The sequence below is a fragment of the Rhea pennata genome, chromosome 1 (assembly GCF_028389875.1).
Source record: "Rhea pennata isolate bPtePen1 chromosome 1, bPtePen1.pri, whole genome shotgun sequence".
Classification (NCBI taxonomy): domain Eukaryota; kingdom Metazoa; phylum Chordata; class Aves; order Rheiformes; family Rheidae; genus Rhea; species Rhea pennata.
This window is the reverse complement of record NC_084663.1, coordinates 194,658,132-194,685,496: the sequence shown is the minus strand read 5'-3', so window position 1 is coordinate 194,685,496 and position 27,365 is coordinate 194,658,132. Positions and strand designations below refer to the sequence as shown.

Here is a 27,365-nt window from a genome sequence, read left to right as displayed (position 1 = left end):
ATAAGAAAAAAATTTTGGTTGTTCTTGATTTTTACTTACCTGTTAGAAACAGAATTGTGTTAGATGTTGTACATATATTTGGCAAAGGCCTGCTCTTGTTTCAAAAAATTAATATAAAAATCTGAGGGAGTTTCATTAAAAAATAGACGAAATACAAGAAAACAGTATACTAATTAATACAATAAGCTGCAGTTCAGAAATAAATACCCTGTTTTTTCTTAAACTATAAATTGATATCTCTAATAAAAGTTTAGTAATGAACCTTAGTGAAACAATGTATTATTTTATTTTAATATTTTTTCCATAATAAAACGAGAGAATAATTGTATGCTTGTTAGAACGATGAACAACTAGAAGACACTATCAAAATAAGACAACTCCAGATAATCTTTTATATGCTTTTTAGATGCTTTCAGGAGTGGTATACACTAATTGGATGTTAAATATTTTATGTTCTTCTGCAGTAGTGAAATTGTGCTTTAAACTTGGCTTAGAATGAGACCATTTTAAAAAGTTTTATAAATACAGATTATGACATTATACAGATCATGAACTTAAAATAATGATTTCCAGATTCTATGCTAGTTCAAGTTTATTTACTTTTAACTTTTTCTGTGTTGAGATAGAAGTAGATGACATTCACAGATGATCATAAATAGGAAAGATTCCCAAACATCAGATTCCTAATCATCATCTAAGACAAAGAAAAAATGCAATGGGACGTGTGTAAAGGGTCATATATGCCTTTTCCTCCCTTGAGCTAAGACGACCGTGGTGTCTGCCGTCCACGTACCATCTTCTTTGTACCCTGTAGTGAAGGAGGAAGAAGGCCCTTTGGAGAAGGGGAAGATTTGAGTTGATGATGACTCCAAAAAAAAAAAAAAAAAAAAAAAACCCACATCTGTGAAATCAGTGTTATGGGTCTTTCTGTCTTCTTGCTTTACGTTTGCCTTCTCTTCCTGTTTGCTGCATACATATACGTTGGATGTGGGATAGGAAAATGGGCAATAATACCAAACTGAGTGTGGTTCAGAGATGAAAAAAATAGGGTGTGGATGTGAGTGTTAAGACATGAAGTATGGGAAAATTTAACTGTCTGCAAAAATTTGAAAGAGTGAAATACCCCAGGTAAAGAGAGAATATCGTTAGTTGGAGGTAGTGTAATTTGATTTTGGGACGAGGGAGTAACATTTCTTCATCTTTATAGAGAATGGATGGATGGGGATGGAATTCCCTTCTAGATTCAGACATCTGCATTTGGGAAAACACATAAGGTGCTTGCACGTGATCTAAGTATTTGAGCTTCTCTTACTGTTCATACAGAGGTAGTCAGTATAGTTTTTGTTACTCTCTGGGCTTCTACTAAGCTCTCATGAGGGACACCAAACTCATGTTTGTGTAGTCACATAAATTTAGCATGGAATCCCATCCAGTACATCACTTCTGACAAGTCATATATTTAACCTCTCTCTTGTTTTTCTTCTCCATGAAAAGAGGATTATGATAGTTACCCTTTTTTATAGAGGTCTTTGAGATTCATCAATAAAAAACTCTAAAACTTCCTGAAAATAATCATTCTTAGAGTATATACAGTGAGAATTTAGGATTAATGTGTGGAAAACTCTGGTTTGTGGTAAATCTGTTTAGCTTTGGTATATTCTGCTAGGGGATATACAGACAAAACTTCCTCTTGAGGGTTTAAAAAAAGAGACTGAACAAAATCTTTGAGCAAATGTCATAAGGAAACATTCACAGTAGAGGGGCTATATGATGAATTGGAATTTATTTTGTAGTATTAATGAGTGTGTAAAGAACTCTAATGTTACAAAAATGGTGGAATTTAGCTATAGAAATGTTTAGCTAGAGAAGCGTTTTTAGTGTAAATCATAGGGCATTTGGGGGGAAGGGAAAGGGCAAAAGGCTGATTTTAGGAACAGCTGCTGATCAGAGTTTTTACAGTTGGTCAAATACTTGAAAATCCTTGAAAACTCAGCTTGTCTCTTTTAATAGCCATGGTCTACTGATTTTTAGAAAAGTTGCGCATTGCGTTCAGCTTCTTCCATGTTTGTTACTGCACATCTGCTTTCTCCTTGATTTTTAAATCTGACTTGCCAAGGCAATGTCATACTTTTTACATGCAGTTTAACAGTTTGTGTACTTTACAGTTTCCCACAGAAAGATGATGTAAGCTGTTTTGGAATGGTACCCCTAAACAGCAGAAAAAGCATGGAAGGAAAAGAAAAAATTCATCAGTTATCTCTTTTTCTACCCTTCTTACATTCAAGCAGTAACTGCTGGATAAGTACCTTATAATTTTAAAACAAAAGGCTGTTATGCAAACTGTTGTGGAGAAAAAAGTAGAAAAAAGGAAGAGAGAAGGTTTGGAAAGCAGCATCCATTTCTGCTCCAAACCACCCTCCAGAGTATCACAACTCAGTCCAACAAGGTGTTGCATCTGGTCCGACACACCGCTACACGTGTGGTGGTAACACCTGGTTCGCTTCTGGTGCAGTCCTCCTTTCCAGACCCTTAACCTCTTGTGCCAGATGTAGCTGGTGGCTTTCAGGCCAGCTCTGTCTAGCATATACGGTTCCACCTCGGAAGTGACCAGTCGCAGGATGCAGCTGCCTGCTCGTCGAGGACATGGCCCTCAGATGCAGCAGCCCTCGCCCATGGACACCGGAGGGATTCTCCACAGGTGGCCCAAGGCGGGAACATCTGCCCCGGCGTCTGAATCTTAGCCTGTCCCATCCTCGTGTGGCTGCTCCTGGGGGCTTAGCTTGAAGCAGATGAGCAAACTCGTGTCTTCAGTGTGACTAACGTTGTGTGCACTGTTTGGCATGCTGCTGCTTTTCTGAGTTAGGGACTGCGTGATTTGGACTGAAGCTTTGACCTGTTAATCCTATCTGTAAGTCTATGATCGTACGGTCTGTTTAGGCAGAGTAAAAATAGGTAAGACACTGGTCATCTGTGACTGGGCCCGGTCTTGTGAACCATACAGCTTTTGACAGTAATTGTAAATGCATGATTAATAGTTGTTTTTTCTAATTATTTGGGAATGGGATGGAAGAAGCTCCGTGTGACGGAATCTTAAGATTTATCAAAAATCAGAATCAGTGTATTTAATGCAGGGACAGAGAGGGTAGGTTTCATTAGGGATGTCTTTGCTACTAATAATAAGCTCAGGCTGTAGGGTGACTTAAGTGAAAGAGAAATGTGGAACGCAGTTGAAGACAGCTCATAAGACCTAAGAAACTGTAAGACTAGAGCTGTGGTTGTAGCCACCTCATTTGCTGCATGACACAGACCAAAGGCAGTTTCTTTTTAATTCCCTAGTATGTTTTGCAAAGAATCCTGTGTGGTTTCCGTTTTCCAGAGTAACGTGATATCCTAGCCTGCTTAGTGACTCCTAATACACAAATTTGTAGGGAATAATCTTATTACTATTTGTTTGGATACAATGACTAATTCTGTTAAGTGTAAAAAGAGTTACCAGCAAGCTTTGTTCTAGAAGGTTGGAATCAACAATAAAATAGAGCTGAAGAAAATGTCTTGTCTTTGGATCTCTGTCCCCCATCAGGTTATTCTCTTTGGTTTGAGGATGGTTTGGTACAGGTTCTGTTTATGCAAAGACTTGGCATCCTGCATTAAAGAATTAGTTACGCGATTGCTGAAACGTTTCTCTTTTCTTGCTGCACCTGGCAGCGTACTTCTCACCCCAGTCTAAATTGAGCCCCTGTAATTCAGAGGCTTATTTTGTCTTTATTTCATCTAATACCTCCTGTTATGTATATTTTGTAAAGCTCTTGGCCCCACTTCTGATGAATTTGTAAGGTTTTCTTTAAACTGTTCTTTGAGTTGTATGCAATAGGAAAAGGATGGTAGTGCTTTAATGGCAAGGAAACAATAAAAGAGATTTTTCACTTACCAATGGATTGTGTGTTACCTCGCTTTTATTTGAGATGGTAAATAAATATGAAAGCCAGATATATATATATATATTCTAGTAGGACAGTACAAAAGTTTGCAATATGGTGATAATTGCAATTATTACTATCTGAAGTTTAAAAAATACGGTATTGTGTATTTTAAAACTGAATAACTTTGTGAGTGTTGATTCAAACAGCTGTAGTTTTTGAATTAGAGGAAATCTATAATCTCTATTTCATGCCTTTTTTGATCTTGAAGCATTAAATCATAATGCTTTACTTAATCTGTTGAATATATTTAACGATCGGTGTTAAGTTTACATTTCAGGATTTAACTTCACACTGATATGAGGTGGATATGTAATTAATAATTTAAATCACACATTCAAAAATTGAACTTGTTTTTTTTCCATACTCTTAGAACTATTATTCAGTGAAGAACTGAGGAGAAAATGGAGCACTCAAACTACACGTAAATGTTTTCTGCAGGTGGGAGTCTGGCTTAGAGGGTGGAGGAACATGATGGGGAGAAGGGACGCAAATCAGTGCTCCTGGTGAAGGGGGGGGGTAGGTGTTTTAGGGGGCAGGCAGCTGGCCCCATAGTGCTGCATGGGGCCATGGGAAAAGCTGGGTGTCCTGCGGAAGGGGAGGAGGGGGCGCAGCTCAGAGGGGCTAGGCAGAAAGCCTCGGAACAGCAGATTTTGTCCTGCTGGTGATCTAATCTTTTCATACAGTCATTTAAGGAAGCTCAGTTAAAAGAAGACACCCAGAGTGTGAAACAGATGTATAGCAAAACAAACTCCTAGTGGTTTCTCTTTTTTTCCTTAAAGAAAAAAAAAAGGAGAATGGTTGCTGGGTTCACTAAAGCATTATACTGATGAAGTGCATGTTAGGAAAAACAATTTTATGAGACATATTAAATCACCCATCAGTATTTCAGAAATTTTGTTGTCATGATTGTGGAGCAGTATTTATCTCTCTAGTCTTATGGCAGTGTTATTAATGTTGTTACAGAGAACATAAAAATTGTATCCTGTGTGTTGGACTAATAGTAAGATTTAGAGTTGGCTGTTACAGCACTGTTTTATGCTCCCACTGATTTACTTTTCCCTAATTAGGTTTATGGGCATTTCTTTGCATAGTTAAGTAATTCCCCATAATAACTTTTATTTCCTCCATAATTGCATTTCTGTACCATGTTGATAGTGTGGTGTTGCTACAGTATTTTTTAATAATTATAAATTTCCCATTGTTACCTATTTTTTGATCAAGTTCAAAAAAGCTGACTGTATTGGATACTACATAATATTTTAAAAATATTTCTGTTTGTAGAGGAATACAAAAAAAATAGAAATAAAAAGCATGTTTAGTGGTCTACTGCAGAATAAAAAAATTCTTTTCCTCTGTTACCTCTGATGATTATTTAAAGATCATCAGACTCAACTGACTCTGAAGTACGACATATTCAAATAAGCTGTCTCAGATTAAAAAAGCTATAAGGTAAAATTCAAGACTACTGTTTAGATGTTGTGAGCCAATTTCTCCCTGGCTTATTCTGAAATCATCTTAAAGTTAAATAATTTGCTTTTTTTAGTAACTAGTTATGAGTTCACAAATATTATTTAGAATTATTCTTGAAAAGAAAATACTTTAAACCTTTAGGAAAAAGTCAGTACTAAAATCATTATATAACATCTGAAAAGCAAAAAGGTCTTTTTAATTTACTAATATGATTTTAATTAGAGAAATTGAAAGGTTACTTTAATCTCTTTAGTGCAATTAAAAATAAATTTTCAATTAAGTCTTCCAAATGCCAACACCATGAATTTGTCATTCCAGGATATATTGGTACTGTAATGTCTTTAAACAGATTATCATTCTCAAATAGTCCATGCGTATTGAATTGTCAATATTCAAAACAACTCTAATCTAATTGTCTCATAATTGTGTTAAGCTGTTTTCTTTTTAAATGACATTAAAACCTGTTTATCTTACACATTTTTTTTTTTTTTTTGGAGAATTCTATCCAAAGTTGGCATCCTTGCTTACAGAGCTGGCTTACTCAGGGTAGTTTTTTCAATGCCAGTATCTCCCATTTGTTATCCATTAAGATTTCTTTTTGCATTTGTTTTCCCTATCATAGTCTTTATTTTTCCCAGAATACCAGTCCTAACGGCGTTTATTGATGACTATCTCTTCCCAAATTTGGCATATATTTGTAAAATATGTTAAATATACACTCTTACCTAATTCAAATTGTCATTCAGCAACATCTCACGGAAACTTGCGGGAATCTTCTGGGAATCTTCTTCACACCATTAAAAAAACAACACTGAAACTTGTTCTTTTTGGGTGTGCAGGTAGTAATGCCTTTAACTAATCACTTGTGCAATATTGAGTTTGTAACTTGTTTCCTTCTCCTCTTCATCATGTTGGTTAGATGCTAGCCCCTTATTTGTCAGATGAGTTACCATTTGGATGGAAAACTTGTTGAAGCAAGAATTGGTCAATCCTTGACGTAGATACGGGACTGTAATGCAAGGGGAGTTGGCCAGTAGCTGTGGTCAGACCTTCTTACTTCTGTTGTAAATATAACGCACCTTTTTCTCTAAATTCCAGGTTGTGAGCCATGCCTTTGGTGAAAAGGAACATTGAACCGAGGCACCTCTGCCGAGGAGCTCTGCCTGAGGGAATTACCAGTGAGCTGGAATGTGTAACTAATAGTACTCTTGCTGCTATCATACGCCAACTAAGCAGCTTAAGTGAGTACCTGCAATTTCCTGCAAATGCTTTTTTATTAATGAAAAACTGAATAAATGGAAGGCTTTAAGATAGCTGCCTTTTAACAAACAAAAATACAGGTCACTGCCACTTACATATATGCTAATATGATGTTACTTCATTGTTTTTATGCTATTCTGTATTTAGTATTTAAACAAAGAGAGATTCTCTGTGATTTACTGGAGTTGAAAAAGTGGCATATAAAACTGTGATTTTTCTAAGGTGAGGGTAATTGATGCAGGAACAAGCCTAGCACTTGAGCTGTGGGTTCTTACCTTCCAGTACGAGATGAGTCAAGCTCTTCCCTCTTGGCATCAAATGACACATTTGACTGAAATAATTTCAGTTCATCTTAAGATGTTATTGTTTCTTGGTTCTTTTCTTCGTATATGTATTACCCATTAATATGAATGAAATTAAGCACATCAAAGTGAACTTAGTAAGGAAATTGAGTTCTCCATAAAAGTAATTTGAACACAGTGAATGCTAAGGTATTAAAAGTTTTTTATTGGAGACAAGCCTTGAATGTAGTATACATCTACACTTTCGTTAAGTGTAATATACTCTGTGGGTTTTTTCATAGGGTTATTTCTGTGGCGTTTGATAGAAAGAGGTATTTTTTTTTCAAGTGTCCTAATGTTAGGGCAGTAACATTGGTTCTGTGTGAAGGACTGGGTATCTGAATCAGTTTGGTTATTTTATTGACATGAGAGGAAATGCCCAAACTGCCTGGTGTTCAAGAGTTTTGGTTTTTTTTCCTCTTTTCGGGAAACGGATCTCCTGACTGCTTTGTCTTGCAGTGGCCGGTTTCAACCATGTTTAAAAGAATCATAGAATCAGAATCAGTAAGGCTGGAAGGGACTTCTGGAGATCATCTAGTCCAACTCCCTTGTTCAAGCAGGGTCACCTACAGCATGTTAGACAGGGTTGCGTCCAGGCGGGCCTTGAATATCTCCAGAGAAGGAGACTCCACAACCTCTCTGGGCAACCTGTGCCAGTGCTCGGTCACTCTCACAGTGAAGAAATTCCCCCTCACGGTCAGGCGGAACTTCCTGTGCTTCAGTTTCTGCCCATTGCCTCTTGTCCTGTCTCATGGGGCAACTGAAAAGACTTTGTCCCCGTCCCCCTGACACCCTCCCTTCAGGTACTTGTACACATTGATAAGATCCCCCCTCAGTCTTCTCTTCCCCAGGCTGAAGAGGCCCAGCTCTCGCAGCCGTTCCTCACAGAGCAGATGCTCCAGCCCTCTGATCGTCTTCGTAGCCCTACGCTGGAAGGATGAAAGTCTCGAAGATGATTATTTTAAATTTTGAGAAAAATGACGGTGGCAGAGATTAAATTAATATTCCTGCCAAAGAAAAGATTGGCATAACTTGCTTATATTATATTGCTGTTAGGAATATTAGTTTGCAAGTAACTCCTTATACCTAGACTGTCTTTGAATTTGTGTTGTTCAAAGTTCATAATTTGATGACTCTTATTTAAAATTTGTGTAAGCTGGGCAAGCAAAGTTTTCCAGGAAAATTTTTGAGTTGTTGGGTTAATTCCTCTTAATAGAAGGAGGAGACTTAACAAAATGCAAAAATATATATCTGTATTTATTTAGCAGAGAATCAGTGTGTCATTGGTATGCAAACTAAAGCAATATTCATGTCTAGTTCAGATGGGATCCTGTTTTGAAACTAATCAGCCCAGTTCTGTGATGCAGTCTAGGAACCTAGTTGAGTATCATCTCCAGCAGCATGGTTCGCCTGCAAAGACATTGCCCAGGGCTAGTTCCTGCTGTGGCTCTCTGTTTTTGGAAATTACGAGGTTCTGGTGGATCCAGTATGGTGAGAGCTTCAGCATCAGTGATATTGTTGCTATCAGTGGCCTTTGGCACTCCAGTGCTCCTTACAAAACAGCCTCAGTGGTACACATTTCAGTAAATTGAAAAACTAGCAGTCTAGAAACAAGTGTAGAGTGCCTGCAAGAAGAATACTATTTCTCAGTGAATAAGAAGAGAGGTCCTCAGAGAGCGTTGGACAACCAGCTGTCGCTGTCTGTGCTGATGGCCATGCTGTGGGAGTGTGTGCTGCAGTATAAGTTACTCTGTTTCTTTCTTTAGATTCCTTATAGTTCTTTAAAGGTGGTTTCCTTCTGCATTTCTCTATATTATCTGCGATTTTATAAATCATTATTGTGTCCTATTAGCGATATCTTTTCCAAGCTGGAGTGTCCTGATCTATTAAAACTTCTTTTTGGATAGAACCATTTTGTGTTTCTGGTTGTGGATATTTCTGCATTGGATCTTTAACTTGGATTTTTTTTTTTGAGGTAGAGTCTTCAGGACTTCACATCATAAGCAAAATACAGTGTCACAGTGACATTTTCTGTTTTATCATTAATTCTCTAAGAGTTTATAAAATTTTGATTTTTGATTACTGCTAGTAATGCTGCTACTGAGTTGACACTTTCAGAGAAGTTTCCAGGTGATTTTCAGATTTTTCTTGATTAGTTAATTTAGAATTTAAAGATATTTATAGTTCACATGTATGACTGTGTCATTGAATTTTAATTGCCATTTTATCAGTCAGTTGCTCAGTACTGACATCCTGCTTCAAATTTCAGGATGTTTTTGAGAAGCATGGCTAGTATCTCTTACTTACATTCAGCCAAGAATATCTGATAAAACCTCTTTTTGATATTACACAACATTTACCAAAGTATGGATAATACACCTTTTGTCTGTTTTGACCTGTTAAATCTTGCTAGGAATGCCTCTCCTTTTCCCCAGTTGGGTCTCGAGGCAAATATATGCATTACTTTGCATATTCACATCCTCTTATGACTGTTGCTGAGGAGCTGACTACTTACCCAATTTATGTCCTACTTTTTTTCCTGTAGTAGATTTTGCGGGTCATCAGAAGTTAAAGATCTGTGCAAATAAATGATGTGTCCTTTGTTTTAACATTTGTATGTTAAATTGCATACAGAATGTATATAAAAATATACAATTGTATATTTTTAACATATGAGTGAAGTCTGCCAGCAGTCTTGTTTATAGTCTGTCAGTAAAAGCTGTCATGTTTGCACAGCTTTTTTAGACAGCCCTTATTTTGCCTGTGTTTCAAGCCAACTGGAAGCAAGGAAATGCTGACAGAGAAATGCTGTGCTTCAGCTAATGTAGTACGTCCTGCTGAGAGCATCAGAGCTGACTGGTGTTCCCACAGCTTGAAGCACAGAGAGAGCAAGCACAGGTCTGTCTTGCAGTATATGGGCTTTCAGTTGCATTGTAAGTCTGGTGTGGATTTTGAAACTGGAAATCTGACCGTTGCATACAAATTTGGCTTGCTTCTGCCTCCGCCTTTACAGGAGACACAAGCAAGTTCCTCTCCAAATGGAATGTGCTGTCAGTGAGTTGTTTTTTGTTTTTTTTTTTTTTTTTTTTTTTTTTTTTTTTCCTCTTTTCGCTTTCTTCAGATTTGGGTTTGTTCACAGCTAGCTGGCTTGCAGTGCAGGCAGAGTAAGCAGAGATCTGTATGAAATTGTGCAGACCTACCACACTTCTATATAAAGCAAAGTATTAACTGGAGCATTACCTCCACTTAAAAGAAAAGACTTTACAGTGTGGGAAGCCTGAAAACTTTTGCGTCCCTTACTTGTAAGTATCGTGATGCTTTATGTGCTGAACACACTCGTGGAGCAAAGGCTTTGAAGCAACAGCTTCCACAAATACTCCATAATTTTTGGTAGTGGAGTTCAGTCTGATGACGGCAGACCTCTAGCTGATTAAAAAAAATAGTGTCTGCAACAGGATCTGTGGCACCTTATTGTTTTCCTGAGTTTTGCATATGCATATATATAGAGAAAAATAATTGGTTCCATCTGATTATCTTTGAAAATTACATTTTAAAAACTGTGAATGTACTCCCGTATTGATTGTTTCCTAAACAGATTTCAGCCTGTACATTAACATGGTCCATGTACATTAACATACTCATCATTTCAAATTGTTGAATGAACCAGTCCTTGACTTCTTACTTTTCATATATTTATTTCTTTGAGGTTTCTCATCCTTAGATCCTAGCTGTCAGGTTAAAATTGTATTTCTAAATGGATGTAAACTATATCCAGTGTGTGGGTACAGAGTGCCTTTGACTCATGTGCAAATGATAGCAAAAGTCTTTTGCACCACCAGTAACTGTTCATCATAAAAAGGGAGGAAGCATGATATGTAAGGATTTGGAAGTCTCTATTTCTTTCTTGCAAAGAGCCATGTGCATCAGCTTTGTTCCATAGGTTGGCCACTGACTTAAGAGTTTCTGAGACCTGAGTTGATGCATACGGCATCCTGCTTTGTGTGACTCTGCTTTTTACTGCAGCTAAATTGGACCAAGTTATGAAGTTAGGTTCTTTTTGAAGTTAGGTCATTGCAATGCTAATTAATCTAGTTACAGATGGGTGGTTGGATCACTGTTTTCTGCTCCATATTTTGATGAAATGGTCATGTCCTGGATGAACTCCAACTAACAAAACATCAGCTGGCTCTGTGGGGCCATTCAGAGCCTTATGTTGGATATTGAGGAGAGCATTTGTGCAGCACTGACTTACTTGGGAACAGCCCTAGTGTAATCTTTCTTTCAGAATCTTTTAAAGCTGGCACCTGAATGCCAGATATTCACATTGCTTACCTTTTATATTTGATTATGCATGTTCATGGTGAGAAAAATCGTAGCCCTTTTAATGCACTGTGAATCTTCTGTTAACTTGAAATTCTTCTTCCTTGTCCTTGTGCTATGCCAGGCTCCTTAACCAATGCAAAGGAATGCTGTGCTTTTAAGATTCAAGTATGCTGAAAGGAAATAGTCAACGTAACAAACACAGTTGGGTTTCTGATCTTCATTAGAAAACAGCACCATTGTTTGATCTCTCTTCTGTTTCAGCTCTGAGTGTTTTCACTGTTGACAAAAGGTAGCTTCGGGGCAATGTATTCAGTGTGTTAATGCAGATCTTTTTGTGCAGTATGTGAAAATCAATTGTAATTAATTCAGATTGTGTCTGGTCTTTACTAGGGATGTTGTAAGTGGTGTTGCAAGATGATGTTCCATGTAGTCACTGTAGAACTTGAGTAGAGGTATTATTATTTCAATTATTTGTGAAATGCTCTCTCCATAAATGTCTCACAATGTTTGGAAATGGATTTTGCAAGCAATCAGGCATAGAGTCCTGTGAAGGTGATCTGTGAAAGTGCTAGATGAATGTGTTGCTGTTCATTGATACCAAAATCTAATGGGGGCAGGGATTTGGGGAGACAGTATCATGACCAGATTTCCCTCAACTATTTCTGTTGGTGGAATGAGCTTTAGAATGAAAAACTGTTATATCACCTCTGCTTATAAAAACTTTGATCCTGATATAGCAACTGTGGAATAGGAGATTGGAGCTTGCATTAGAATAATGAAATGCATAATTCCTTTGGTGGTTTTAAATGAATATTTAGATTGCCTATATGTTGGGCAGCAGCTGATTTTTGTTTAAATGACTGTCTTGTTGTACCAAAATCATTCCATAAGTTGAAAGATATTATCTTGTAACTTCAGATAGCTTTTCTGCTTGTTTCTGCATTGTTAAAAATCCAATTTAAAAGGTAATAATACTGAGAACACTAGAGAAGTACTACCTTTTTTCTAAAATGTAAATGCTCATGTTAATCTGAATAGCCTGGCTATACAGTGTCATTGTTTCTTTTACTGACAGGAGATTAACAATCCACCTTCCACTTGTTTTAGCACGTATTTTTTTTGAAAAAAAACAGTATTAAAAGAAGTATATTGACAAATCAACTTCAGTGACTTTTTTTGCCTTTTGTGAGATAATTGACAAGCACCCTTCTGCACTATGTGATTTCTCTAGGGGTAACATTTCATCCTCGATTGCAGCATTCCTCGGCTTGGCATGCTGATCACAATATATTAATGTAAACTAAAATCCATTAAAATTTGTTGAACTCTGAACGTTGGTGGCTGAAGAATGTAATACCTGCTTGCTTTAGCTGAAGAATTAAAGAGCTTACTTGTTCCATAGCTCAGAGACAATAGCCTTTTCATTTGTAGCAGCTAAATCAAACAGGGATTATAACTGAATCTCAGTCAGCAACTGCTGCTTTGAGGGGCAGGAGGTTGGGAGGAAGTTGGCAGCACACTTTTCCCTTCCACCTTCCACATATGTACAAAGCAGGGCTTAGATGCACCAAAGCATCTAACCTGTTGGATTAGTTACCAACTTGATTTTATATTTAGTGAAGAATCCCTTACTAGAAAAGTCCTCCACTCAAAGTGAGAAAATCAAATCAAATTTTAAATGAATTTATTTTCATTCCTAATTCAGAAACAGCATTTTCAGATGCTCTTTTAGTGGATGTTTTTCCCCAATAAATGATCCAGGAAGGAGGAATATCCTGTTACTTTCCCAAATGTGGGTATTTTTTACTTTGTATTACGATCTCCAAATATTCAAAGGGTGTGATTTTGACTGAAATTTTCATTATGTCTGTACTTTTCCATCAAAAATGCTAAGGTGGCTACAAGACGTGATTTAAAATTTCAACATAAATTTTATTCTTTTGGAATTCACTGCCATTTAAATGATTAATAGATAATTCCATATTGTTCCTAATATCAGACAAGGTTCATTTTCCCCCTCTCCTCCATTTCTGCTCTTTACACTCATCTTTCTATAGTTCATATACCAAGATAAGTTTAATTCATAGTTTTAAAACCTGTTTTTGCTTAAAAAGCTTAGTTAGATGCAGGAGGCAGGATTTTACGTTTGCAAAGAGAGTTAAAGATGTGTAGATGTTGTACGAAAGATGTGGGCTGCAGGAAGCAGTGCATTTGTGGAGGGAGAGATCTTAAATGAAGTCAGCAGCAGCAACATTCAGGTAGAGTAGAAGGAGGAATGACTGAGATACAAGTGGATGGAGGTAAAGCAATTTTAGTGACCCAAAGCAATGAATTTGGGTGAAATTTGAAATTTTAGGGGAAGTTTTGGGACAGGAGAAGTGTTAAATTGGGGATTTGTATTTGTGGTGGTTGAGAGATTCAGTCTGCGACAGATGGAGCGGTGGATGAGGAGGTAATGTACTTTGGGAAGAGCAAGTTGTAGGGAGGGAATGGCAGGCAGAAGGATCTCTGGACCAAGAGGGGACTGGGTTTGTCATGTGGCACTCTTGTCCATTTTAGTCCTTTTGACTATAATTTGAGCCTGCCGTTGCACTGGACTGTCCATCCTTGCAGTAATTGTGAAAATATGGCAGCTGAAAAGGCTGTGGGCTCCTCATCTGTGCTGTGTCACATCCAGAGTAGCCCTGGGTAAGAGTGGTCAGTGTTGTCTTACCCAATCTCACAAATGACTTCAGGGACAGCGCAACGTCTCTAGCAAGCATTTGTAGAGATGTCAGTCTGCTGCGAGGATCCGTTTTTATCACCTGTTTCGCTTTGTCTTCGTTTTGGTGTCAGCTTATGTTCATGCCTATAATTAAGTAAATCTTAGCAACTATGGATCATTAGACTATAGTTTTCAGAATTAACTTCAGAAGCTGTCATAGACAGCAGTAACTTTGATGAGTTTTTAGTTTAGTCACTGACATTGGTTTTAATGATAGTTGTATGTATGTTGGCTGCAGCTCAGCAAATTAAGGATTAGAACTTGAAAGTCTCCCTGTTTTTAAGAAGAAGACCAACTAAGATGTTCAAGGAAATAACTTTTAGTCAGAACTTAGGGTATACATTGAGATTTTTGTCTGAATGTATTGCCCAGAATTTTGCTGAATGAAGAGCTGTGTTGTTATAATCCGTTATGTAGTGTGTTTTGTTATAACTTCATGATGCTGCAGTCATTTCTTGTGTGTTTGTAAGTCTTTAACAAAGGGATTGCACTATCTATTTTCCACCATAGGCAAACATGCTGAAGACATATTTGGTGAGTTGTTTAATGAGGCCAACAGCTTCTACATCAGAGCAAATTCTCTTCAAGACAGAATTGATCGCCTTGCTGTCAAAGTTACCCAGCTGGATTCAACAGTAGAAGAGGGTAGGTAACTGCATGAAAGCATTGAGCCAGAAGTGATGTTGATAAGGCCACACTATTTAATTACACAGCAACCTCTGTCTTTTCAAAGTAATTCTGAGCTGATATTTAATCTTGCTTTTTTAGTAGGGTGAGTTGGAAAAAATCATGTTAGCAGACTGAAGCCATCAAGAAGTCATCAATTTACCTTTTTTACAGGACAAACTCTTAAATTGTAAACAAAATAAATCAGAAATGAGTAAATCATAACTATACTAAAAACATACTAAACCATACTAAAAAGAAATCAGAAAAAGATTTTGAGATATTGTTTTTCAGAATAGGATGGTAGCAAGCTATAATAGTAGTATTTCTCTAGGATCACTGACTGCAGTGGTCTGAGCTCTTACAATACTCTCCCGAAACAAAGCACTGCGCTATGTATCAGCTAGCTGAAATTCTGTAGGTGGTTCTAGCCAGAAACATTATTTCCTTGGATTATTGTTACATCCTTTGTTGCTTACGTGTTTGGTCATTCACTTCATAAATATGCCATAAAACCAACGAATTTAAGTAAGGTCATTACACAGTTTGAAAGCACTTACTTCATTCAGATAAGTAAAAAATGTATCTCTGTTTTGCCTTAAAAGCTGTAAGGTGCACCTTTGTGTACAGGTCCAATTACATGTTGATGCCTGAGCTAGTCACTGTCCATAATCTGTTTAGATAAAATCCTCTGTGTTTCAGAAAGTGGCAATTCCTGACACTAAGTAAAATGTCAAAAAGTAAAAAGCTTGTTAGGTCAGGAGAGTAGTGTCATATTTACTATCAATATTTAATTGTCTTACTAATATATTTAATTACTATGTATATACTTTTTATATTTCTATTATTACTAATATTCAATAGTGTCATATTAAGCTTTCCATTTCTAGTTTTTTATTGACCGAAGTCATTACACAATAGTTGTTTTTTCCTATTTTAAAAGTTATTAACTGATAGAGTGCTGTGGTTAGTACTAGCAACTTTTTTCCACCTTAGAAAAGATACCAAGAACTATATGGGAACAGAAACTAATCTGTTATTGGGTTGCTGTTCAGCCTAGGTTTTGAGGCACATTGTGGTTTTAACATAAGCAAAATGGATGATAATCATACTAGACTTATTCCATGCTGAGATGGATGAAGTCACTCTTCCTGACTCTGAAATAGAACATTTTTGAAAATGCTGTCCCCAGTAGAGTTTTTTGTGATTTTGGTTTTTTAACATCTCATTTGAATTAGGGAATACGTTCTGCTTATTTTCTAGATTTTGGTGAGTTACTAAAAACAATCTTTTGGAAGGGGGAGCATGTGTAGGGACTGAGTTTTTTGTAAGATTTTATTTTAAATTGACCTCTGTTATTATTCCTTTGTTGCTAATTATCTTTCATATTAATAAGCTACATACACAAACTGATGTGGTTTTACTGTCAGTGGGAAATCTAATTAGTAATTTGGCTCTAGAAATTGAAATTTTTATAATAATTCATTGCAGGCTGGTTGTCAGTAATTCTGAATTTACTTTTCTGAGTAGCTTAGTCATTTAAGTAAAAAATAATTCTCTAGGCCAATTAAAAAAAAACCTTCAGATTTAATTGCATCAGCGATTTCCAACATTCTTAGCAAATTCATTTAACTAGTACTGCAGTTGAAAAATATTTTTAAATAAATAATTGAAGTTAAGCTCTAAAAAGAATATAAAAAAACTTACACTCGTAAGCCCCCTTAAAAGTAGAATCTGTGTTCTTTTGAATGTATTCCTTCAAATGAAAATGTAACAATTCAAACATGTACATTTGAAAAACTGCCTCAGTTTATCATACTGATTCACTTTCAGACAGATTTAAGCAGAAAATAGTTGCAAAAAATACGTTTTCGTACTTCAGAGAAACTAGACGGGGAAAAGGCTTGGAATGAGATATTCTATTTCTAATTCTTAATCATTTTAAAGGCTACTGAAGAATCTAAGTGGTTTTGGAATGAGAAGCAGGGCCTCACCACAGATCTAAAAGATATTTGGAAGAGTAGTCTCAGGGGGATTCAACTTTCATCATGACAAAGGATAACAGTATTTTATAGGGTCTACATAAAACATGATGCCTTTTACTTCTACACATCATCTATACATTAACTTTTTCCTGTCATTGTTCAGTTAATATGCTAAATTCTCACAGTTTCTTCTTGATACTTGATAAGTTAGATGAGTGGGCAAGTAATATTAGATGAAATGTCATTAGATATAAAAAGAAAACAAGCAAAGCAGGGCATCTGGGAGGAAAATGTTTATACTACTCCTGTGACTTACAGTGTTCCAGAACAGTTGTAGCAGTTCAAGAAATTGTAGACAAGCCAGTGAAAACTTCAACTCTCCACCTCAAGAACCCATGCAAGTTGCCTAAAAACAGGAGAGCCTACTGCCGCTTTAAAATCAGTGATTGATCTGGATTTTCTTCTAGTAATGTTCACTCCATTTCAGGAAAGTTATATTAAAAATGAAAGCAAAACTAGCTAAAATAGTCAGGAACAATTTAAGAGTAGCTTAAATCTTTCATTTGAGAACAATGATTGAGCAGACTGGCATTATTTATCCAAGAATCATGTACATGAACACATATAATAAAAATCTGTTACTAAACTATGTATATGTGTGTGTGTGTATACATATATATGTGTGTGCTTAAATATCATGATTATCTATGAAAGCTAAAATAAATATTTCAGTTCTATTTATATATTTTTCTGAAAATACTTCAAATATCTAGCATAGAATGGATTTTATTTTTCATTTATGAAAATTCTGACCTATGATAAATCTATTTTTGTTTATAACAGTATCATTACAAGATATCAACATGAAAAAAGCATTCAAGAGTTCAACGATTCAAGATCAGCAGGTGGTTTCAAAGAACAGTATTCCTAACCCCGTGGCTGATATTTATAATCAGAGTGACAAACCACCACCTCTGAATATTCTTTCACCTTACAGGTATGGAAACATTAATTGCATACATTCTTATACTTTGCTCTCTATCTCTTAGTTATATGTGAAGAATTATTACAGCAGAAGGGAAAAAGTTGGGTTAGTTATTGAGATTTGGTTTGTTGAATATTTCAGTGATTTCTCTGTTCATGGAAACAAATGCTATTATCACACTTACAGTCATAAGTTACACCTAACACTGCAGTCTTAACAAAAACCATCATATTTCAGCACAATAATATTACATGGAAGCACAGGAGCTGAAGGCAAGTGCCACTGATTATATAAAAAGTGTAAAGAAAATTAAAAATACAGTAAATAACACTGCCTTTGGTTTATTTATCGTGAAGGCTGGTTTTTATTCCTTTTTCTTCCCTCCTTCCCTGGGTATGCACATACCCACACCTGCACTTTACCCTTCTTTTCCCTGGCTACTGACTGGTGAAGAAAGCAACAGCAAGCAGTACTTCATTTTCTGGTTTCTGTTAAATTTATAATTATTTGCAAAATCAGTCTCACTTGTCTTTCTAAAGGGTGTAACAATGTATTTTGACTGTATCCCTTAAATTTGAGGAGGTACTAGATTGCAAGACTAAGGAGTATAGTTCAACATAATTAACATTGATTACAGCTTGAATAGGAAGTCTGATATTTATCTTATGAGGTATCTGTAAAGCATGGACTCAGTTTACAGTAACATGTTTAAAAATTTTTCAGGAATGACATAGGAATGTATTTGCAGAGCATTTTTCTACAGCTTTTACTTTGAAGGTAAAATTGTTAGATTTATAGTTGAAGTATACTTTTCTCCCTACTGCTACATACGATTGTGTTTGGGTTTTTTATGGCTGGCCAGTTAACACGAATTGTTTATCAGTCAGCTATTCTGCACAATTATGTCCTAACATGTATATGGATGACAGCAGCAGTGAGCTTCATTGTGTTTTTCCAGTTTTATTAGGGATGCAGTAGTGAAATATACTTACTTAAATTAGATTTCTTGGTAAATCTTTTAGATCTACTGAAGCTAAATTGTTTGTATTTGCTCTGTCACTATGAAAAAAGTACTAAGTTTAAACTAACCTCAAACTGTAGTCTGACCAAAGCTGGAGGGGTGGAAGAATAACTCAGACCTTCAATAGCTCAGACCTTTGTAGAAGACAAATCTAGCACCCAAGTGTAAGGCACTTAGGGCGTATGATCAGACAGTACGTTGGAACTGCTGTCTGAACTCTGCTCCAGCAGTTGCATGGTCTCCACGTGTTGGATCTCCATCACTGTTGATCCTGCAAGAAGAAATTTGGGTTCAGCTGCCACTGGAATTTGTGTAGGAAGAAATTAGGATCCACAGCCAAAAGGGATGCTAAAGGACACCAATTTAGGAAGTTAGACTGAGATCACTGTCATGTACTGTTTGGACCATGCCAGCTGCCTGGCTGTGTTGAGTCCCCTTGCCCATCTCTTCATGAACATGTAGGATTTCAGAAGATTTCCTATTTCCAGGCCATAGCATCAAGTGCTTACTCCACCCCAAATTAGGATTTGGTAGCATACCCGTTCAGTGGCTCCTTAGCCTAGGCCACCCTGGTTCCAGGTGGTTCCTTGCTGCTAAGTGGAGCCAGCAGGCCCAAATCAGCTCAGTCCCAGACTCTCCTAGGACAGTGCAGTGGAATTCAGTCATCTGTTCTCCACCCCTTTCTTAGCCCTCCTCTTGAGTAGTGAGTAGAAAAGCCCATTTTGAGTAGTGCTATCCTGTTCTTCCTGTAATAATCACAGAATGGCTGAGGTTGGAAGGGATCTCTGGAGATTATCTAAGGATGAAGGTTCTCAAGCCTACCGTGTTTCCAAATTCAGATCCTTAAACCTGTCTGGATTTAGGCAACTCCTTCTCTTTTAGTCCTTCTGAATCAGTTGAGTTGCATTTGTAACTGGGGCTGCTCCATCACCTGCACATCCTGTCTTGACACTGATACTCTTGCAACATCAGGGAATTTTACTCCAGTGAGGAAGACTGTGCAGGAGCCCAGCCAGCTCCTGCTGAGATCTGCTGAGGCATAGTCTGGAAGCGTGCCTCCCAAAAGGCAGTGAATTCCAGCCCTTTTCCCCGAAATCCTTGGCACGTACCAAGCAAACTACGAACTGTAATTACCAAGAGTGGTATATAGTACACTTGCCATGCTGTCATCCTATAGTGCAAAAAGTTAAATTTAAATGATCCCCTAAAAGTGAACTTTGTTAGTTTAAAAATACTAATTCATTTCATCTTAGCTTGTGTTCTACTGTATTTGCAGGGATGATAAGAAAGATGGATTGAAGTTCTATACTGATCCCTCCTATTTTTTTGATCTTTGGAAAGAAAAAATGTTACAAGATACTGAAGATAAGCGAAAAGAGAAGAGAAGACAGAAGGTAAAAGTAAAATCGTAATAGAAAATATATATATATTACACTTTCATGTACACTTGTCCAGGCATAAAAACTGCTAGGCCCTACTTAGTTCATATGGGTGGAAAGGCAGTTCCTCTTTAGACACGGCTGTAGATTTAGAGTTGGTTCAGTTTTTATAGTTTATGCTCTCTATTTTAAGAAGCTGGCAAATTGAATGTTAGGATAACTGTAGTTATCTTTCAGTATAATTTCTTTAATCCCTTGACAGTCAGTATCTGCTTATTAATACTTAGCAAAATAGTCGTGCTCTACTTCAAAGAGAAAACTGTATGATTCTGAGAAAAAGGGAATTTCAATTACAGTTTTCTTTATTTTCATAATTTTTTATCCAGCATCATCAACTCCTGTAGCAAAACATGGACTTACTCAGCAATGCATATTCTGTTGGGTTTTAATTCCTTTACAGTAACTCTTTGCTTTTCTAAACCTTGTAGAAGTTAGTAATAGATAACAGATAATAAATTTATTATGCAGTTCAGCAACAGGAGCAGATGTACTTTAGGAGAAATATTTTTCATAGATAAGTGTCTTTAGTCTTTCTGCAGTCTGCTCAGCAGTTTGATCAGTGATGTATATTCTGATGCTCTGAGGATACTTTAAAAATTGATTTTAATTTTGAATAAAAAATTTGTTTCTGTGCACTTCTGCAGCTTTTTTACTGTCTCTGTCTCTTCTTCTTCTTCTTTTTTTTTTTTTTTTTTTTTGATCAAATATTATAGGCCATAAGATTCTTGAAGATAATTCTAAGAGAAAGGGAATAAGGAAAGCTTGATGAAGCAACAACTGCCTATCTTATCTGGCAGGTAGCTACCCTTCTAGGTGGGGTAGCTAGAGGTTCAATGAGAAGTAAATGATTTAAAAATAAAAGGATTGCAAAGAAGATAAACAGGCTGCTTAAAGGAATTAGAAGAAAGTTACTTAGTTTTGTGGTATATGGTAACTATAAATATGCTAATATAGAGAGTTAGAGAGATTTTCATAAAAGCACTTTTTTTTATAAACTTGTTTTCAGACTATGTTTTAGATAATACATCTCACTTGTTTCCCTCCATGGTATATTTTGTGCAGATTTTTAATAATTTTATCATCGTACACTCAATCCCAATCATACAGAATTTGGTTGGATAGGAAAAAAACACTTAACAAGAACAGAATTTGCATAAGTTGATGTGACTTTATGTGGTAGGTAGAAATCTGTCTTCTAGCTTTGCAGAAATTGGAGTGCACAAGTATGCATGTTGTCATCTGGAAGCCGTAGAGAGCTGGAGGGAGGTGGATGAAACATCTCACAGACACTGTTAATTCCATAGATTGCTTAACAGACTCTCATTTTCTTTTGTTCTTGTCCTTACAATAGCATTTACTGGTAATAAATCTGGAGCATCTATTATGTTTTTCTGTGGGTAAGGATACATTTTGAATCTACTAATGGAGAATTCCTCAAATAATTTGTATTTTACAGAAGCACAAAAACCACAAGTCATTGAGAGGCTGTGCACCGATGAAGTAATCTGTATTGTTTAGAGTATTATCAACTAGATATCCAAATGCAGTCCTACTTTACTGACCAAATATAGCTGGTTTTTAGCTTCAACTTCTTGTGTAGTCAGTGAAGATTAAGACTACTCCTTGCCTTAGGGGATTTGTTTTCTGGTGTCATTTTGCTCATTTGCCTTAAGTGCATAAGCAACAGGAAATTTGTGAGGTGTTTCATTCTCTCATCTTTAAATATCATATTTACTTTTTGTTTCAGTATTCAGTTTAACTGGAGAAATTTAATCCAGACTTTCTCTAAGTTGGATCTTTCAGATGAACATTTTCTCCAAAGAAAAATGTAATTTTCATTCTTTATTTAAGAAGAACAATTTTATTTATTCATTTAAAACTTTGGGATAATCTTCTGTTCTTTACTGATAAGATTTTAGTAGGTCAATGTGTAAGAGTTCAGTGTGGTCGGTTTTGACTTCTACGGGTATCAGCAGTATTCTGAATTGAATAACCTTAGACCAATTGTTAACCAAAACAGAGTTGTTCACCTTGCTTTTTATTGTTCCCCATTGTTTTTCCTGAGAAATTATTATTTTGAGTTAAGTAAACAGAAATTTTTAAATTTTGGGCTTTTGTTTACTTGCATTTCAAAAATCATTCTTGATGACTTGTGACTGGTAGAATGGGAAATTTGGAAAGTCAGGAAGATACACGGGGCTCGCACTGCCGGTTTCTTGAAAGTATCGCAAATACTTGCTGAAGCTACTTTCTGTTAATAGCTCTTACTCTTTATTAAGATGCTTTAAGTATCATTTGCTAACTCTTGATGCAAATGTCAAAGTAAAATTAACTTACCCATTTGATAACTCTAACTCTGTCTGCTGTGTTTACTGATACCGTTTCCTGCCGGTAGTTGAACGATGTACCTGTTTTCTAGCCTAACCTACAGCATCCATTTGTCTACCGCAGCTTCTATTATCTGTCAGTTATAAGGAAGTAAATGTTTTACACTTAGTTTTCCTAAGAAAGATATTTCCAATTGTGGTTATTTTTAAAGGCTTCAGCTCCCCTAGGATTCTGTTTTCATTGCCCTAAGTACTTAGAACTAGAGCTGTCGCTGTTGTTTGCCGAGGTAATGAAATTATCTGTCCAGTATACAAGTGCTAATAAAAACCTTCACTGTTACTGAAACAAGGTAAATCTATTTTGTTACAGGCTTACAAGTTTTTTTTCTGCTGCTAGTAATAGGCCTGCCTCATTATTTTGAAATAAATGAAACATTTTAGAGATGTATTTATATAATATTTAACAACAAAAAAGTAGATTAAAAATAAGTTTGAAAAGTAGGGTTAAGTACTGTTCAAGTAAAAAGGGCATATTTATTCATTTGCTTACCTACATGTTTTTGTTTATTTATACACAAATATGTGGATATATGTATTTATCTTTTCCATAAAAAACATAGTTACTGCTTTAAAAGATCTTAAATAGATGATTACATATAAACAGTCGCATAAGCACTCTTGATTGTGCCATAGTTGTATCAAAATCATTATCTTCCAGAGAGCAATGTATATCATTCAAAAGACTGATACTTACTTTTTCTGAAAACTTACAAGAAATACGTGATATGAATGAATCTTAGAGGATGGATTTATTAATCTGTGAGAAGAAAAAATTAAAACATACTTTCAATTAAAGGATTATTAGTACTTTCTAATCTATTCAGTAGGTAACAAAATCTAAATAAATGAACCAGGATAGAAGTCAGAATTAAAACAAATTAAATTTTGCAGTGATCGAACAAAAAAGATGGAAAGCATTTAGGAAGCATGTGTTCAGCCATGGAAATCAGCAAAACTTCATATACTCAAAGCATGACTGAATCTGTTTCCCTTCTGTTCCGATTCCTACAATGGGAAATTTTGGTATGAAGAAATGGTATTAAAGGAGACAGGAAAACTTACGGAGTCATTTTTAGTGCAGAGAAATTTTATTTAAACTTGTCTTCATCTGTAAACCTAGCCTTATTTTCATGCGCTCTAACTGCATTTTAACCTGCTTTTTCCTTTCCTTTTTTCTTTCTTTGCATGCTATATTTCTTCTGTTTGAACATTAGGAGCAAAAGCGTATAGATGGCACCACTCGTGAGGTGAAAAAGGTTAGAAAAGCCAGGAACAGACGCCAGGAGTGGAATATGATGGCATATGACAAAGAGCTTAGACCTGACAACAGGTTGTCTCAAAATGTGTACCATGGAGCATCTTCCGAGGGATCACTGTCCCCAGATACTAGGTCTGTTTACAATAAAGCCATTTGTTACATCGCAGTTGTATATTCAGAAATACTGAGTAGATTTAGATGTTTTTATAGGTTGGGAATGTAACAATTATAATAGACAAAATATACAATAAATGTTTTACAGGTCTTCTCAAAATTCTCCTAAAGCATATATAATGACTTATATAATTAGTCAAATTTTTCTTCTTCAGATGAGCATTTTGTCATCATAATTTAGCAAACAATTATTTCACTATAGTGTATGACATGAACTTTGTATTTGATCTTGAGTAGCTATGGATGCAATAGCATTTAAATCTGTCTTTACTGGTTAATATAAGTACATCTTCTTTCAACTGTGGTTTGTCGTATGTTAATGCTGCTGATAGCTTAATAAATATTTTTTCTGTAAACAATGACATAATCATTTCAGAATTTAGCCTCTTGGGGTTCTTCAAATATTTTTTTCTTTATACAAGAAATAAACAAGAAATAATGCAGGTAATCAACTCAGGCAGGTATGCAGGGAACAGTTCTGCTTCATCACTGTTCTGCTTTTCTGTAAAGCAAGCTGCAGATCCAGATGCAACATTATTGCTTGAAATAGATCACTTTGAATGAAAATCTCTGCTTAGAGACACACAGCAGAATTGATCCTCATCGTTCTGCTCCAAGAATCCTACTGATTCTCTCTGAGCTCAGTAGGAGATACACTCTACACAGCACATCTGAGTCTGTTCACTAAGCTGATCTCACTGGAAAATTTTCCCTCTTGTTTTTTTTTTTTTTTTCTATTTATTAATTGCTAGCTGAAGGGTAAGGAATAAACAGAATCTGTTGAAAAACTGTTTCACAATTTAGTTTGTATTAAAATTGTTGAATAGTTAGGGTAAGGAAACAACCACCATGGCAAAAGGGAGGACTGATATTTTCAGTCTACCGTCCAGTCAAGATTAATGAAAAAATCTGTTGAGAACTTTGTATAATTAATGGTTCAGTCTCTGTGAACAGTAATTGTTTTGTAGTTGAAACATAAATTTTAAAGGAAATTGCTGCTGCTGTTTCAATAGAAATAGTCCAGACCCTCCCCTCTCTGCCTAAAGTACTTCACTAGCAGTTTTTTTTAGTGAGCTATACTTTTTAATGCAAATCTCCTCTTTGTCAGTCTGTAATGTCTCATTAAGACTGCTTTCCAAAGGTTGATCTGCTAAGATGACATTGGTGTCCAGCTATGAAATGCCAGATGTGGATTTTTTTTTTCATCTCTGATCTCTGCCTTTAAAACATTTCAAGGCATTTTTCTGGCCTTAACACCTTACTTCCAGGATTCCTGTGTGTAAATAGTCACACTGAAGCAATTTGTCTTTTTATCTCCCTGCAGTGTCAAAATGTGTTTGGTTATTTGCAGATACCCATAATAATAGCAATGTGTAACATTTCATTAAGCAGAAATTGTAAAGATGTGTAATTGTGTCGGTTATGAATTTTATGGTATGACAGACATACTGTACTTATTACAAAACTTCAAAGGTTTATACATGTGAAGAATTTTAAATCTCAATGGATCAAATACCAGAGACTGAACCCTGAACTCTGTATTTTATATGCATCAAGAATTTTTAATTTTACGACTAGTGGAGAGAAGATTTTCTATTTTTGTCTTAGTGCAGTCTTAATTGTACGAGCTAAGCTATAAAAAGCCTGAAGAGTGTGGTGTGTGTAGCAGTAAGTCTTGTTTTCAGAGACATTCTTACACTGACAGTTACTGTGTGAGCACTGTGTTTTAAATAAGGTCTTAAGGAAATATCTGCAGTTACATCATGATTTTTTATGTTCAAATCAAAAAATGCTCATATTCCTCCTAGTTTGATAATTGTAGGACTTAAGCATTAAAGATTGAAATCCTAAGTTTCTAGACTGGCATTTACAATGTATTTGTTATACTTATTGCACTTCAGAGAGAGAAACACAAGCTGAATCCAAACAGAAACCAGCAAATTAATGTGAGAAAAGTAAGAACAAGAAAAGAAGAGTGGGAGAGAAGGAAAATGGGCATTGAGTTCATGAGTGACGCAAAGAAAATGGAGCAGGCAGGAAGCATGAAAGAGGACAAAATGCCCAAAGGGTTTGTCATTTTGTTTTACTCAAAGCCCTGGCTTTTTGTTGCTTGCCTTGCTTCCAGTCTTACAGATAAGTGCATCAGTTTACTTACTCCGTTCACTAAAAGCCAGGCTGCACGATTGTTCATTACTAATACAATACAGCTTTGTGCAGTAATGGGATGAAGAGATCCTTTTGCTCCCTCTCTTGGGCTTATTTGACAGAGCATCCTAAACTTTGTATCTTTATGAACTCTCTGCTCAACTAATATTTACATTTCTCAGTTTCTCTTAAGCTTTTCCAACAAAACTATTTGTGCAAACAAAATAAAAAGCATTTTCTAACTTTTGAAATTGGTTCTCTCTGCTTTGGTGGAATTGGTTCTCTCTGCTTTGGTGAAATATGATCTTCTTTGTAATTGTGAATGCTTGCGATGTAGCTTTTATTTTTCTGCAGTCATCGTTAATTTAAGGTCAACCTGATAAATATCATCATTTCAAACAATGGTCTGTCAAAACCGTCCTCCAAAACAATATGTTTCCTCATGGCTACTAAAGAACTCTAAAACCCAGAGAAAACTCTTTATTTATATATTTTTTCCCCTTTTTAAAGTTTGTGCTGTAAGAGGACATTCTGCTGCAGAGTTAACGTGCCGAAGTGTTGCACGATTCAATTTTAGTCTTCCTATGCTAGTTTATCAGACTAGTTTAATTTCAAGTCCAGTGAAACTGAACCATGTTTTTTTTGTTGTTGTGTCTTCCATGGGCTGACAAGGGGATGGTGCTTCGTAATTGGGGAGTCATGTTGCAAGAAAAGTGATCCCATTTTTAGCTTAACTGGTGAGCTATTCAGAGAATATTCTGCCACACTCGATATAATGTGTTCTTTTGCATCCGTTTACTTTAATTTTAGGTCCCATGCATCTGATGTTACAGATTATTCTTATCCTGCTACTCCGAATCATTCCCTCCATCAGCAGATAGCAATGCCTTCATATGGAACAGGAGACGGTCCACAGTATATGGGAGTACCCCAAAGCCATGAGCCTGAATACAGGCCACCTTCTACCACAGTACGACATGCTACTTTAAACAGACCTCAGCAGCCACCTCCACCTCCACCGCAGCCTTCAGATGGCCAGCATAGTTCAGTACCTGTGGTTCCAGCAGAATATGGGTAAAATTGATTTACTCCAGCACATTCTTGACAAAATTAGAGGGATGCGTTTTATCATAGCCATCACAACATGCAGTGCATACATTGTACAAA

General features: G+C 36.1%; 1 protein-coding gene across 3 annotated transcripts in view; it reads left to right on the top strand.

Moving 5' to 3' along the window:
* Positions 1-27,365, top strand: part of WASF3 (WASP family member 3) — a 70,386-nt gene that overhangs the window by 39,338 nt on the left and 3,683 nt on the right. For 2 of the 3 annotated variants that reach the window (XM_062577089.1, XM_062577080.1), the window contains exons 3-8: positions 6,549-6,691; positions 14,649-14,783; positions 17,633-17,786; positions 20,072-20,189; positions 23,836-24,011; positions 27,009-27,272. In XM_062577089.1, the coding sequence (XP_062433073.1) occupies positions 6,559-6,691; positions 14,649-14,783; positions 17,633-17,786; positions 20,072-20,189; positions 23,836-24,011; positions 27,009-27,272 (980 nt within the window). In that variant the 5' untranslated portion in view covers positions 6,549-6,558. Of the gene's footprint in view, positions 1-6,548; positions 6,692-14,648; positions 14,784-17,632; positions 17,787-20,071; positions 20,190-23,835; positions 24,012-25,954; positions 26,122-27,008; positions 27,273-27,365 lie in introns of all 3 variants that reach the window. The other variant, XM_062577098.1, reaches the window with a different exon arrangement.